Source organism: Rhea americana, unplaced genomic scaffold (genome assembly GCF_003343005.1).
Source record: "Rhea americana isolate MKP2758 unplaced genomic scaffold, rheAme1 scaffold_6, whole genome shotgun sequence".
NCBI classification, from domain to species: Eukaryota; Metazoa; Chordata; class Aves; order Rheiformes; family Rheidae; genus Rhea; species Rhea americana.
Window position 1 is genome coordinate 114,664 of NW_028186756.1, and position 16,557 is coordinate 131,220.

General features: G+C 39.1%; 1 protein-coding gene across 1 annotated transcript in view; it reads left to right on the top strand.

Annotated features, from left to right (window-relative positions):
• The first annotated feature begins 122 nt into the window (after positions 1 to 122).
• Positions 123 to 16,557, top strand: part of ATP7A (ATPase copper transporting alpha) — a 28,766-nt gene continuing 12,331 nt past the window's right edge. The window contains exons 1-9 of the mRNA XM_085319643.1: positions 123 to 323; positions 7,321 to 7,457; positions 10,632 to 11,121; positions 11,764 to 12,498; positions 13,748 to 13,954; positions 15,044 to 15,207; positions 15,429 to 15,590; positions 15,948 to 16,024; positions 16,202 to 16,427. Coding sequence (XP_085175769.1) covers positions 7,350 to 7,457; positions 10,632 to 11,121; positions 11,764 to 12,498; positions 13,748 to 13,954; positions 15,044 to 15,207; positions 15,429 to 15,590; positions 15,948 to 16,024; positions 16,202 to 16,427 — 2,169 coding nt within the window. The 5' untranslated portion in view covers positions 123 to 323; positions 7,321 to 7,349. The remainder of the gene's footprint in view (positions 324 to 7,320; positions 7,458 to 10,631; positions 11,122 to 11,763; positions 12,499 to 13,747; positions 13,955 to 15,043; positions 15,208 to 15,428; positions 15,591 to 15,947; positions 16,025 to 16,201; positions 16,428 to 16,557) is intronic.

A 16,557-nucleotide genomic window follows, 5' to 3' on the forward strand; every position in this document is an offset into this window, starting at 1 on the left:
GCAGCGCCTCCTGCGCGGCCCCGCTCCGCCGGGCGCAGCTCTGCCCGCGGGCAGCGGAGCGGGAGGCGGGAAGGCGCCCGGCGGGCCGGGGTGCGGGATCTCGTTGCTCCGTGGTGCGCCTTAAACCGGCAGTTAACGCTTGGCGTGTCCGCGCAGTGCCCCCCCAGCGCTGGCGGCGGTCGGAGGAGGATTGGAGGAGTGTYGGGTGCGTGCGTCGCCCGGTCTCATCCGATGGCCTCGTCTCCAAACCGGAGCTGCTTAATTTGTTCTTCTGAAACGTTTTGCTTGGTGYTCGGCCTTGTGACGGCTGCGCTGTTGCACAAGTAAGATTTTTCCGAAGTTTCCGTTGAAATATTCCCCCMAAAGGCGAGTACTTGTGTCTGCTACCTTGAGGTAAAATTTCACGCGAGTGAGTAAGCGCGACCCTGGCTAGCCGCTGCGGACGCGTGTCCGCGTTGGGGACACGGCGAGCACCTCGCCCTCGTGTGCTGGCTGTAATTCGTTAAAGCCTCCCGTGCAGTCACCAGAGGTTGCGTTTCTGTACTTACATACTTGTTGCATTGTGCTTGGRAATGTAAATTGACCAAGAAATAATTTTTATGTTTGGTTATGTAAAATTAGTCAGGCGTGTTCATTGTGAGCTGGGGACGTATTGTGTGAGCACAAGCACAACTTGATTAAGAAATTGATAATTATAGGTGACTATATTTGGTCGTAGAGGAAAAAAAAAAAAAAAAAACTTTTCCCCCTCATTAGGTGGCGAATAGGGAAAGTAAAGGCTAGTATAACATGTCATTTAGTATTTTTATTCTTCTCTTATTTTCACTTTGTATAATGCATTCTGCGTTGTTCTGCCCCGTATTTTGAGACTAAGCTCGAGAATAGGGAGCCTCAGTTAACCTTGGTATGCTCACATAACAAGGGTTTCTAAATTATATTCTGTTCCTCGTGTTTGTTACGATTCTTTGTGGGATTCATTCGTGTTTTYCCAGAGATCTGACTTGGAGAATTACTCTAAGGATAGCATCAAGTTAAAGGATTTGATAGGATTTTTTTCTCAAGTATTATCAAGCTCTTGTTAGGATTGAAGTGGAATGTTTTCAGTTTATACTTTCTTTTTTCTTTCTTCCCCCCACCCAGCTTTACCAGAACTAAAAACCCTCAGAGCAGTTTCTGTAACCTGCTGACCAAGCAGGACTCATTAAAGTCTTGAGCAACATAAATTGCAGCCTCATCTCACATAGCTGCCTATCATTGATATGGGTGTGCAGTGGTGTGTCCCCCGTCCTCCCCCGAGGTTAGCTCTCATATATCTAGTCATACTTTCAAATAAAACTTTTTGCTAGTGCAGGTAATGARCCCCCTTTCTTCTGTATCAGACCAGATCTTCTGTAACATGTCGTTCTTCAGTGTTGTCGCGAGCCTGTCAATGAGATATTACAGTTCTGTCCTTTTGTGCTGCCCTTTGTTCTTTTTCATACGTCTCTGCAGACTTTTAAGGACAGGTACCTTTTTTTCCAGTTAATATAATTAGTGATTTATCTTTCTGCTGCCATAAAGTAGATAAAGCAAGCTGTAAGGTAGGACTCAGCCATTTAGAAATTTAATAAATTCTTAAGACTGTAGTTAAATTTAGCAGCTTCTGTTTCTGGCATCTGTGTGGCTTCAGCTGGTTAGCTGACATCTTTTGGTTTCAGCAGCTGTAGATTCAAGATACTACATATAGAAATCTTCAGTGGAAACTAAAGGTCTGCACTTTGAGAAGAACGCAGTGTTTGTGACCAGTCCTTACTGATCGCAGAACAGATATGGAGCAGTTTTATGGCACATACGATTTGGTTATACAGAGATGCTCAGATTAGCTCAGGCACTAGAGGCACTAAAACATCTTTTGTGAGATAATGTACAAGTCTAAGAGTTTTTTTTCATAGTGTGAAGTTGATTGACTTAATTTTGACTTCCTCAAACCTTAGTTATCTTGCTTCTGATATTTTACTTACAAAGATTGCTGTTAGCACACTAAAAAAGACTGTTTTAGAGATGTGAATTTGAGTTTCTCAGTCATCCTGTACATGATCGCTGTTTTTTTTTCTTTTTTCCCCCAGTGTAGAAATTATTATTGAAAGTAGAAATTCTTTGTGTTGCTTAGTTTACTTAAAAACACTGATTTCCTTGAAGAAAGGAACGTAATTGAATTTTGTCTTGTACACAGTCAGCCCAAGCATTACGCCTGAAATTGTGCTTGCAAAACCATGTGAAGATTTATGTCTATGTAGGAATAAACTCTGGGTTTGGTTCTCCCGTATGCCCCCTGCCCCATCCCTGAGTGCTGCTGCTCCAGTTAMAATCCGCAACGTTCACTTTTGTGCTGTTGCAGAGCCAGGTTATTTCTAGGGCTCTGCTGCTTTCATTGATGGTGTCAATATACAAACAAGGAAGTATTACTGGTTTGTGTTCTGCAAAACACAGGTGAAAGAATAATGGAAGGGAAGAAAACTGTCTGAAATGGGAGTTTCTAAAGGTGTTAGGCACTAACTATTATAATAGAGAACAAAACACTGTTCTTTGCAACATGAAGCTGCTGTAATGTTACTCCAAGACAACAGTAACAGACCTAAACCTTTTGGTTTCTTGCTTTCTAAATACATAGCTGTTAAACTAGGTGAGGGAGAACTCCTGTCAAGTGCTAAAATTCTTTACTTATTGATGCTCAAGGTTTTGTTTATGGAGCCACATTTTGGTTTAGAATACAACTAATATTCTTCTCTAAAGCAATGTATGATCTGTAACTTAGCAACTTATTTATAATAAGAACGTGTCCATGATTGTTTTGAATTGCAAATTATTTATTAGCAGTCATTTCATTGTTGGTGATAATAATCAGGATCTTCAGAGTTAGCATATAAAACATATATATATATTATCTTTTGGAAAGCTTTTCAGACATTACAGAACATTGATTTATTTATTCTCAGCAGTATCCTGCTGGAACCATAACTGTTCCTTGTACAGTGAGGTCCTCTTTGGAGCTAATGGACATCACTAGATATCTGTGTGTGTGCATATGTGTGTATACACACACACACACACACACACACACACACACACACACACACACACTTGTAAACTTGGTAAAATACTGGCACTTACAGGAGAATTAGGATTAAATTGTCAATATTTGTACACTGCTTGTGTACATCTAGCGATAATTTATTGGTATAACAAATGCTTTTCTGACTTGTTCACTGGGAAATTTGTCTTCGTTTAATGTTATCAGGAGGAAATTATGAAAAAAAATATTTCTCTTTAGTTTCAGCCAAGATATTTCTGCTGGGCAGTATTTGTAGGTAGAATATAAGAAATAAACTAGAATATGGGACAGTAGAATACTGCCACAGATATAAGCATGTATTAGCTTTTAAATTAAACCCAAGTCATTATTTTGGTCATTTTATGAGTGGATCTGAAATGGTGCCTCTACTCTTACGCTCACTATACATTAACCTTATACTCGCTGAAACAAGATCTCTAAAGTGCCAAGAACACTGGAAATCCAGAAAACTTGGCGTTCAGCAATCTCAGCAAGGTTTACAGGAAAAATTAAATAGATTAGGCATGTACTATGTTCAACGTCAATAATGTAATGTAACTGAAGAGTCAATATTGCGTGCAAATGGCACATCTCTTAGAAAACAATCTGATTTTAAAATAGAATGAGAACTTTTAGCTTCCAAAAATGCAAATGAAATCCTTGTTTTGCTGATTTTTTTTCTTGTAGAGAGTGACAGTGATGCATAAATCTTACAGGTCTCCTTTTTTTATATGTGTATTATTAAAGGTTCTAGAACAGTAAGAGACAGTTTGATTCATCAGATAAGTTCTGAGAGAGAAGTGCAGAAGTCAGTTATAGTGCTTTGAGGCCTTACGAGGAAAAATATTTTTCTGCTATGCGTTTATGCCATTTTGTTTTTYTAAATTACAATCTCTTCCAGGAATAGATTTCCTCTACTATGTTTACAATGCCTAAAGCCACAGGGTCCTCATTAGTTGATCCTGAGAGAACAGTCTTTGAATTATCTAAACAAACAAAAAACCTGCCCGTTTTGGCAACGGAACAATTGACACTTGGTTGCTCTTGATTTATTATTTACATTCAAACAGATCCCTAATGATGATTTTTTTTTTAAGGTCAGATTGTCTCAGTGTGAAACACTTGAAACATAAACATGAAATAACACTGACGTTATGAGATTTTTAACACACTTTGTAAGTGGTCTTAAATTACGGCAATCAATTTCCCCCMCACACACTTCTGCAAATACCATCCATCATAACTGAAGTCACTTTACAAACCTTATTTAGTTGTGTTAGGCCAGTAAAGGGAAATAGCTCTCAGTCCTTTCATCTTTCCTTATGATACTTTTTTAACTGGGAAAACGTGAAATGATGATTTTTTTTAAAGATGGAGCTGATCATATCAACAACATTTGCAAATCAACAGCAAATGGGCAAGAAAACAARCTGAAAAAAATGGAGGAAATGTTTTTCTCCATAACATTAAGCTGTAATAATATTAGATGAGGAAAAACAAAGTGTTTATCSTGTTGTTTCTACACATATCAGCATTTACCCTTTCTTTGATGTGCGGGTGGCCATCGGTAGCCACGTTGATGACCACTTAAAACATTTTAATATTAGTTGACAATATTATACACGGAGCTGCTGTTAGTTTGATGCGTGACTTACAGGAAAGGCGATTTTGCAGCTATATCCTGGTTCGTTGTGATAAATGACTCCGGCTGTGCTAAAACTGGACCCTCCTAAGCCGGCGGGCAGATAAGGCGCAGGCGGGAGCCAAGCTGTCCGGCTGCCGCCCCCGGCCACCAGCCGGGCGACGTGTCTTGCGGCTTTGGGTGTTTTAGACAGCAGCTCGCGTACGTTGTTTGCCATGTTTTATATTCTTTCAGAATACASTGGCAGGGCAATTTGACTGCAAATCAAATACTTTTCGAAACTTTACSTGTGCTTTTGCTTTGTGGAGGGATTCGTTTCTTCCTGACTGTAGAGCCGCAGTGTCTTGCTCTACAGGGACTGCGCAGTCCCTGTGCAAGAGCGAAGTAATCGGTCAGGGCCGTAMTTCAATGCCACGAAGTGAAAGCCTCTATTTTATTAGGTAGATTCGCTGTGTTTTTTAGAAGTACTTTGCATCTCGGAGCGCAGAGGCGACCTGGGAGCGCAGCCCTGCGGGCGGAGAGCAGGCCCTTCTGCCGACTCGCGGTTCTGCTGCCTTCCCGTGGGACGCGGGCGTTTGCGCCCGTTTCCAGTAACTCGGATCCTCTGATGACAGGCGAGCTGTGAGACCTGTGGAACGACTTCGGGCACGGACGTGTTGCTGTTCCTGTTCCTCTCGCAGCGCTGAGAAGGGTTGCTGYTGCTGTTTTGCGTACACTGTAGCAGAGCGTGATGCTTCTTTAATACAGTGATTTATTTCCACTCGTTTATCCCCTGAGGCAGCAGAGCCTGGTTAGTCTATCCAGTGCGAGCGTTAATACTATTTTATTGGCCGCTCTTGGCAATAAAAAAGGCTCTGCTTGCTGGAGACCCTGCACCTTCTGGGAAGCTCTTCCCTCGCCTGCTGACGCGGAGACCGCGGGGAGCGGGAAGCAGCCCGCTGCCCTGCGCCGCGCCTGCAGCCTCGTCCCGCGCAGCCGCGGGGCAGGAGCAGGAGACCCGCTCCGCTCCGCTCCGCGGTGGCTGCCGGCTTGCGGTCCCGCCTGCAGCCCTTGCGCTTCCTCGGCGCGCCGTGAGCCGAGGTTTTCCGTAAGCCCTGCTGTGCCTTTCTGTCCCCTTGCCGTGCTCACCGTTAGCGTACACCGGCTCTTGGTTTGCCCGGTGATTTCTTGCGTAGTTCTCGAAGAAGACTCCTATTGCCTGCCAGAACACCTAGGCTCACGCTAAAGCTTGGATGAATTAGCAATCCATTTGAGGGATTTAGAGGGCACACTACTAAAGTGGATCCTTAAAGTCAGTTTTTTCAGACTACTTTGTGTGTTGTGTAATCAACTTTTTTTTTTTTTGACTTAGAAATTTTAACTAAAAACAGTTCTCCAACATGTTAGTGACTGACAGGTTGGAGATGTATTCCTTGCTTTTCACACAGTGCAGTTAAATTAAAAAAAAATGTATTTCCTCTAGTGAAATTTTCATGGTAAGTCAAAGGGTTGTACTGCCTCTACTTCTTGTTGTTTAAACATCAATGTTTAGTTTCTAAAGGTTATTTTGTGTATCAGTAAGGTAAACCAGTTTCTAAGATGAAATATAATCCCAGTATTCATAAACTTCTATGATTTTTCTAGCATATCTCAGTGCAAAAAAAAAAAAAGACCTTCTCAGACCTTCTGTAACAGGGAACAATTCAGAAATGTCACCAGGAAGAGAGCAAATTGGTATTAAACATTACCAATGTTTACTGTAATTTAATTTTCCCTAGGTAAGTCCCCAGGGTAACGAACCGGTTAAGCACATGCTTAACTTTAATTGCTCAGTTAGTCATCTGTATTTTTTGCTACTTTCACTGCAGCCAAACATTAGACAGTTGACTCTGATTTTTTTCCTGTTCAATAAATTTTCACTCTTTGGAAAAATAATACAAATTTTCAAAGACTGAAAAAAATCTGGATGTTTCTTCTTTTACTTTTTTTTATTCTTTCTATTACCTGACAATTTAAGTGTTGAACCCCCCAAAATCTTTTGCATTAGTCTCTTCTTCTGCAAATTAATTTCATTTTAGGTTCAGTAATTCTTTCTAAGCTTGCTTTTATGAGCAGCAATAAATGTGACAGTCTGCAGAGGAGCAGAAATTAGAATTTTCTGAATGGGATGTAGAAGAAGCTTGATGCATTTTGTAAGATTAATGTCAGTATCACTTGTTAATCCGTAAGTTTTGTATGTAAGAGAGGCGAATGTGGAAGATGATCACCACCGAGGTCTGTGTACTTTGTGTCGTTCTCTGTCATAAGCAGTCCAAGAACTAGTGTGTGTGTCTTTCTCACTCTTTCCTCCCTGCAGTTTGCTCTGTGCTATTAAACTATCTTGATGGTAATATGAAGCAAATAATTCCCTCTATGAAAACAGAAGTAAGTAGCTAAAGGCCTCCTTCATCTTCAGCTTTGCCCAGCGTGATGCCTTGATCAGATTTTTGACATCCACTGGAGCTGTGTATGGGCAGCTGCACCATCTGTTAAACCGCAATGGATTATTTTAATTTTGATCTTTGTGATGTCGGAAAGAAAGTCTTAAATAATTCTTTTTGCCCCACAGCAATGTGAAGACTTGAGTAGAATTTGACAATGGAGGTAAAATCCATAGTCATCGTCGTGGAGGGAATGACATGCAATTCTTGCGTCCAAACCATTGAACARCATGTTGGGAAAATCAATGGCGTCCATAACATAAAAGTAAGTCACACCACTGGTATTTTTTTACCAAGTATTGTTCTTACATGAGAAGCCAAGGGAGGAAAATATGTAGAAGGAGTATATTTGGTGTGTGTCTTGGGAAACTGATGTTAGAGGTGCATTGGTGTATTTCTAATACATATAAGCAAGGGGAGAACAAGCATTTCCTTTAATGAAGTAGGAGCGAGGTTATTACTATTACTCTTAAGTAATTTTAGTCTTATTTCACAATATTGAATTAATTATGAAAAAGGGTAAAAAATGAAAAATTTTAAAATGAAATGAAGTGAAAGTCCTAAAATGTACACTGATGAAAAAGCAAGTTGTCCTCGCCCCTTAAAGTCAATAAATTTCACTGTTTGGCCCACAGTCCCCCAGGCCTTTTCTTGCAAGGTTACAGCACACAAAGGTCACTTGCACAGGCTGAATAGCATTTGTGTTTCTGAGATGGCCAGTCAGTCATACGCTAGTTGACCCACCATGAAAAAAATACTGTTGTTTTGTTATGATTTATGAAACGAAGCAAGGGGATAGTCCAGGGGACAAAGTTTTGATAGCCCCTTGAAGCACTGGAAGTTTCTTTTGTACTGTGCGTGTTGGAATGGCAGAAAGAATAGCAGAACTGTCCTCCTGAAAAAAATATTAATGGAACTACTTGATCTGCTCTTAATTCAGATTTCATTGATTTGACTTGATTTTAACTTTTTTAATATTACTATTTTTATTCAGCTCAGATTTCAATATTCTGTTAACATTTTGACTAGTATGGGCGAAATAGCRTACTGTAGGGTATCCCAAGGTGAACTGGTTATTCTTATCCAATGCATCATTTCACAATAATTTTAGGAATCTCTCAGCTTTTACATAGTTTTGATTATTATTAACCTTATGACCTAATTTGTGTCGGAAAGAAAAATCCTAACAATTACAGCAACAGAAAATTGCAAATTGTAATTSCTTTGTACATAGGCAAGAGTTCCCCTTCTGATATCATGCTGATATTTTCTGTAAAATACAATAAACTACTACAGAAACCTATCTTCCTGATTTCATCACAAAAGTATTTCCATTTYAGTGGATCTGCCTTAGAGGAACACTTTCCTTCCCAGAGTAGGGGACATTGTCTTGATTTCAGGGGCACGTGGTCAGTAACTGCAGCTGATTTTACAGGCTTGTTGTGGTGCACCATCCTRTACAAAGGAGAATGATACACCGGTTAGTACCGTTTACTTTTGCCTAAAGTGGGAGTTAATGTATGCTCACAGAAACTTAGGTAAACAGCAATATTTACACTAAGTCCCATTTTCATCTTCCTTCAATTTTAATGGAGTTTTAATGTGATAYGTGGCTCTTCTCTCACACCAGAGTCTTGAGTCACTGAACAGATTCTTTTAGAAACAGGGATACCACAGTAACAGCATTTATCACCTGGGAAGGACAGGTGAATGACTAGGTATCCACAAGCATGAAGTCCAATGAAAACTAAAGCCGTCCTGTAAAGTAATACCCCGAATAATGTGACTTCAGAATCCTTTCTTTCCAAAATTATCCTAGCAAAAGATGTGATTTCTATGATCTTGTATTTTCTATTGTTTCAACTAATTTCTGAAAATAAACAGATAACTTGAGATAGAAGGAGGAGAGATTCATGATTTAACTTACATGTGCATCCTGTAATGTACTCTTACATTAGGAGTGAACAGTGCATTTTTTGTTTGTTTGTTAGAAAGTACTAAGTATTTTGTATATAGATTTTAGGGTAATTACTTTATTCAAAAGTTGAATAATATTTGTAAAACTACTCTCGGCAAGCAAATGTACTACAAAAACAGTCTTAGTAGACTAGGACTATAATAAACTTCAAGAGATCATATTTAGTAATTATCATCATTACAGCATTAGATCTTCAGTTTAACTAAATTATTTCTTTTCAGAAATAATCTTTGAGAATAGTAAAATGGGTTTTTTAGTGATTATGAATTAGGTCAGCCAAAGAGACAAGCATTGACTGGCTAACACAGACAGAGCCGCATTTAGGTCATTTTGCCTCTGACTGCAATGAGACCAATAAATGTCCATGTTACTAATTCTGCTGAGGCCCATAATTGGGACAAAAAGAAAGAAAGGTGGTTCTTTAGATTATTTAACTGATTTAATTTAATCATGGCTGTGGTCTTTGGGCTGTATCTTTGCCCAAAGGAAAGATAAAATTGAATGATGTGTTGAGTCTCTGGCAGGCATTGGTTTTCCCTTTTGGAAATGACAATAATTATGTTTGATTATATTATCAGTTGGTACTGCTATCCTCAATTTAATTTGCTTCCATCTGACGTGAAAGGTTAGCATCAAATCAGGAACTCTGTGCATCACCAAAATATATAGACAGAGAAAAATAACTTTTTTGATGTTTGTCTTGTATCTAATTTTAAAACAGAATTTTGTTCTGTGAAGTCTGATGCACTTTATTCCTCATAGCAGGATAATAGCCTGTGCCGTTGTCATTTACTGCTACAACACGCTATAGCCTTCTGCTCTACTGATTCTGCAGCTAAGAACATCTTGGTTTACTGACACTGATTTCTCTCCTGCCTCCCCAACTCCCCCCCACCCCACCCTAAGGCATCTGGAACTATTGGACTTCTATCACTGACACTTAAATCTGTGGGATTTTTCAAAGAACGTTTTCTTYCATCCTTGTAGCCCGAGGAGAGCTACTGATAACAACCAAATTGTACAAGTGATTAGAATTTTTTCTGTGGGCTGTTTTGCTTTTGAAATTGAATTACACTGACTAACCCAATTCAAGAGAGTTTGGCTTTGGAAATTTCATTATTTGCTATAAAATGCTCTGAGATACTGTAAGGATATGAAAAGTGAAGGTGACTGAACCAACTTGTTGCAAAGGATTCTAAAGTTGTTGTTAAAAGTCTCTTCTGTCTAGCCATGTTGTTGCACAGATGAGCAGAAGTTACTTTGTGGTTGCCACTGGTACAATTTCAGTCTTTAAGGTGAGAGTGAAGGGGGAAATGATAGTGGACAAGTGTTACTAACACATGTAAGTAAAAGCTGTCCATCTAATCTCATGCAGGGTATCAGATTCCCATCTCTTAATGCTGAGTTTGCCAAGTTGTTGGGTTTTTTTATTACTATTATTAATTTTTTTTGTCTTGCAAGGTATCTCTAGAGGAAAAGAATGCAGTCATTATTTATGACTCAAAACTACAAACTCCAGGGACTCTGCAGGAGGCAATACACGACATGGGATTTGATGCTACGTTAGGTGATTCAAATCCACAACCTGTTTTACCTGACACTATTTTTCTTACTATTCCTACTCAATCAACTCTAACATCTAAACAGATTCGTAGTATACTGCTGAAAAACAAAGGTATTCTGGATGTTAAAACGTCCTCTGACCGTAAAACTGCAGTAGTGACTTTCATTTCCTCCATTATAAATGGCAAGCAGATTATCCAAATGGTCCCGGGAGTAGATGTATCTACTCCAGCACCAGAGGTAACTCCTGGAACTTGTGAAGATGCTGGCTGGTCTCAAGCAAGCAGCGTTGTGCTACGCCTGAAAGTAGAGGGGATGAGCTGTCATTCCTGCACCAGCACCATTGAAGGGAAGATTGGCAAATTGCAAGGAATTCAGCGGATTAAAGGTAAGACCTTATGTTATTTTTACATAGCCTAAAGTTGACTCTGCTTCCCACATAGTATTGTGCAGATACTTGGAACAGAGATTGGATAGCTTAGTATGACAGTTCTCTTTTGGGTATCAATGCTTGGTTAAATATTTGGAGCAGAAGTGAAGAAAAGGGCTCAAAATTGCTGGCAGCTGTTGCTGGCACATGAGTGATAGCATTCAGTGGTTGTTTCGTATTTTGGTAATCTCATCTGTTCAAATAAAAGCTACTATTATTGACATATATGTGATTCTGCCTAAAAGGGTAAGATGAAATTACCTGKAAAAATAGCTTTAAAATAAACATAATGCCACAGGCCTCTGAAGAAAAGGATATATTTGGTAGAATTAGTAAGAAATAGTTAATTATGCTATTTGTGAAAGTCCTGGGGAAAGAGCAATRATTGAGGTAAAGGGATTGAAACTTGTTATAGCACTAGGCAAAAAATGATTGGAAAAAGTAAATTACGTGGGTTGTGATTTACAAAACCACTTCAATTTTCTTTTCATTGAAGTTAAGTTTCTGAGTATTTAAAGCAGTCTTGGTAAGCTGTGACAAGATCAGTTGCTCTTAGGGTGCTGGGTARTAATACACACATTTTTACTGTTTAATTCTTAGTGTCCCTGGACAATCAGGAAGCTGTTGTTGTATATCAGCCTCATCTCATTACAGCAGAAGAAATAAAACATCAGATTGAAGCTGCGGGTTTCATGGCATCTTTCAAAAAGCAGCCCAGACCTCTCAAGCTCAGTGCTATTGACCTGGAAAGGTTGAAGAATGCTCAGGCCAAAGGCTCTGAAACAATACTGAAAGAGAACTCAAAGAATGCGAATGATACAAAGACCATTGTCTTCAGAATTGATGGCATGCATTGCAATTCCTGTGTCCTCAATATTCAGAGTACTATATCAGCACTCCCATCAGTAACAAGTGTAGTTGTTTCATTAGAGAATAAATCTGCTATTGTAAACTACAACCCGAACTTAATTAGCATAGATGTACTGAGAAAAGCCATAGAGGCAGTGTCTCCAGAGACGTTTAAAGTCAGCCTTCCTGATGAATATGAAAATGTAGCACTCTCCACCACACTGACACCTCCACAGAAATCTCCTGTTGCTTTAAAGGATGCTAGCCAGCCCCTTACTCAAGTTGTTGTGATAAATATTGAAGGAATGACTTGTGACTCTTGTGTACAGTCTATTGAGGGAGTCATATCCCGAAAGGCAGGTGTAAAATCAATACATGTCTCTCTTCCAAATCGTAATGGGACTATAGAATATGACCCTCTACAAACAAGCCCAGAAGACTTGCGATCCTCAATAGAAGATATGGGATTTGATGCATATATATCAGGTAATGGCATATTAAACCTTTTACATTAAACTTAAAAGGATGGTACAGTTTTGTTTTGGGTATGGAGCCATCCAAGGTGAAATTTAGAGGATTGTGTTGTACTTCATGCTTGCCAAGAGAAGCTTTGTGTCCTTACTACCAGTGAGATGGTTAAGTACACGTCATACTTCCTTTACATTATGTGATATAATACATTGCATTAAAGATGATTGAGATGTCTGGAAATATAAATGTCCAATAAATAGTGATGTTTAAATGGTGTTTCAATTTGCAAATATCTTACTGCTGTCTAATATTCATGGAATGAACATGGGGACGGTAAGTAGAGCTTTGCTAGGTGCTGAGAATACTGTAGATTAGTGCACTAAAATTTCTTTAATTTTTTTATTAAAAAGACTTGACTCTTGTGGCATAACTGGCAAAATAGTGTTTAATCAGACACAGCCATGAGTGCAAAGTGGCAAGAATTTGGGGAGTGTAAACATCACTCAAAAAGTTAAAATCATGCTACTGTGGTAACTAATACAGTGTAAGGAATTGCGCAATGGGAACAGATGGCCAAGTAGTAGAATCCAGTAGACTTACAGAGAAAATACAGACAAAATAAAGAGGAGKTGAAGCTTCCAAAGGGGACTTTGACTTTCCATTTCTTGATTCACTAAGATTAAATTTTGAAAAATAGAGTACAAGAACTATTTTATACTGTAACTGCAGGAGTGAAATCAGGTGGCCCCCTTTAATTCCTTAATGCAGCCCCTGCATAAGTATAGCTTCTCTTGAATTGCTGTAAGAAGCAGTTGTCTGTCTTGAGCCTTTCTCTAAGGTCACAAACATTGAATTTGCTGGCAAACCGTGAGTTTACTTGCAAGTTCAGCTGTGTGTGTCAGGTAAATTCAATAAAACTGTGTGTAAAACTAAGTTTTCAGTGCAAAGTTTTAGTTTACACCTACAAAATGGGACAGGGGATGTACAACAGGACAGACAGATGCAATGAGGAAAGACAAAAAGAAAAATAGTAACAGCACAGTTGGGTAGAAGGTCAATCAGTGGCCACCCATTATAATTTAAGAGTAAGCAAAAGAAAAAAAAGACCTAGAAACGTGGATGAATCTAGTTGATAAGGCATGCACAATTACTGTTTTTTGCTRTGGAAAGTTGCAGCATTGTGTATTTACGCCTTTTATACTACCAGCTCTTAGCTCGTTGCAATGGCTATTTATAATGTCACGAATAACAATCTCTTCTCCAGCAAAGACAGAACTCCCTGTGGTAGTGACTCGGCCTTCACCCGAAGTGCAGCTGGAATCTCACGGAACAGAGCCTCCCTCCAAAGTATCGCTGCTCCATGTTGCTAAACATGAGATGAAGACTATTTCCAAGTGCTACATCCAAGTCACAGGCATGACATGTGCTTCATGTGTGGCAAACATTGAGAGAAATTTGAGAAGAGAAGACGGTAAGACATAYGCCAGCAGAATCGGTTGAATTTCTCAGCTTTGCTTTTGGAAAATCCATCCAGCTTTTGTACAGTATTTTAAAATGGCAGGTTAGTCAAAAGAAGAAGTATCCTTGCTGGAGTGTTGGATGCATTTGAACATAGTCTGCTTGCAGATGCGTCATAGTATGAAAGGGAAACATGGTTCTTGCTGCTTTGATGGCTTGCTGGCTAGAGACTGCCTGGCAAAAGCAGGAATCAGGGCACTCTGAAGAGGCGGTCTTGAAACTAAAGCAAACCTCTGTTTACATGAGTGACATGTCCAGGCCTATACCTTAAAGGCAGAGGAGTGTACATCTATATTAGAAAGAAAGCTGTTAGAGAGAGACAGTATTAGGATGGATTGGAGAGGCGTAAGTCAGATTCAGCTCTGTGAGTCAGGACAATGATACCTATCTATCGTTGGCATAACGATTGTATCTGCAGGAATGAATTGTTGCACAGCTGTGATGTAATGAAGAGCCATTGGTATAGACTGTGTTTAATTACTGTAATGAAGATGGATGTATTCCAAAGTTAAGCTGGAACTGTATTTTTTTCATACTTTCAGGCTTTTCATACTTTCTCTTTTCCTTAATGTGTACAGTAGAATTGCACATTTGGTTAGGCCCACCCTTTCTCATACATGATCATTCAAGTTCTTTCTTGGAGGAAAGCCTTTTAGAAAYCCTAGATGTGGATCAAAAAATATGTAGACATGCTTTAGAAGAACTCCTTTTAAGAAGAAAATCATAAGTTTTGTTTGCGATTAGACAGTTAAAAACACGCAACTCATTTTCCCTGTGAGAATAATACTTTGGTCTCTCTGGTCTGCAAACATACCCTTGGATTCTCTCRGTACAGTTATGCCAAGCATTTGTTCCTCAGAGTCCTGTGCTGTTACGGCATTTTTGATCTCTCTTCCAAAAATGCTTAAGTTTCTCTTTCTATGTACAGTGTGATAGGCTTTCCAATTTCAATTTAAAAATTGCTATTGTGTGTATCATATTATTGTAGATACAGTGTTCTCCCTGAACTGGAGCAGAAGTATTTGCATATTTTGTCTTCTAGGAATACATTCAATACTTGTGGCCCTAATGGCGGGAAAGGCAGAAGTGAGGTATAATCCTGCTATCACACACCCATCAGCTATTGCAGAGCTTATACGGGAACTGGGATTTGGAGCTACAGTGATGGAAAACTGTGATGAAGGAGATGGAATTCTGGAACTCGTTGTAAGTTGCTAATTAAAAAAAAAAAACCACACACACAAAAAAACACACCTTGTCTTTATTACTTATCTGCTGGATGTGCTTGTATAAACGTCCACTTCCTAAAATGTTTACCATAGACAGTAATTCAAGACAATCATAAGCACTTTTCCCACTTCTTAATCACAGTGTATTTACTGAGTAATCTGTGGTTTTGATAACAGGAGGGAACCTCTGTTTTACAGGTGAGGGGAATGACATGTGCTTCTTGTGTGCATAAAATAGAATCCACCCTCATGAAGACTAACGGAGTGTTATACTGCTCGGTAGCTCTTGCAACTAATAAAGCACACATTAAATATGATCCTGAGATTATAGGTCCTCGAGATATCATACAAACAATACAGGTAAGTTTCATGAAGACATAAGTCTCATAAAATATCCAGCATGCTTCCAAAAGTTACGTATCCCACAACTGAAAAGCCCTTAATTTGAACAAGCTGCAGAATGGAAGACTATCAAAGGAAAAGTCCTGTCTCTCTCCTTCCATGTGTCATCCCCTCAATCTCGGTGCGGGTGTCTGCAGATAATACTTGTGTTCTTTAATTCGTATTTTACAGAGAGAGAAAGGCAATCGTATTAGAAAAGTTAGTAAAGCAAATGCATGGATGGCCCCCCAATAATCTGTCAATAACTTCCTAAGAGTATAAAGTGTCTTTAAAAATTGACTGTTCATTTTTACTAGAATTCTTTTTTTTTCCTAGGGTTTAGGTTTTACTACATCTTTAGTCAAAAAAGATAGATCTGCTAGTCATATAGACCACAAACAGGAAATAAGACAGTAAGTATTCCTGAACATATTTAAATTCTATATAAACATTACCAATTCCCTTTTTGATATTTTCTTTTTTAATCAACAGTAAAGTCTGTGCAAACTAACAACATTTTTGTAGACTTGTTAGCTAAGGTGTTATCCATCATTTGATTGCAAAACATTTTTTTTTTTTTTCAAACTGAGGTGGAGAAGGTCATTCCTTGTGAGTCTGATTTTCTGTATTCCTGTCATGGGGCTGATGATTTACATGATGATTATGGACAGTCAGCTTGCAGATGCTCACGCACATCACAACATGAGTGCTGAGGAAATGGAGGACCTTCACTCTTCCATGTTCCTGGAGCGCCAGCTCCTACCAGGATTATCTGTTATGAATTTTGTGTCATTTTTACTCTGTGTCCCTGTACAGGTGAGTAGCAGTAAAGCAACTCCTACTACATTATGGTTAGACATTCAAAGTGAAAGGCAATGACGAAATGGAATTTGATGAGTGACTTCAATTATGCTGACTGGAAACACTTTTGATATTGTTAGATGCT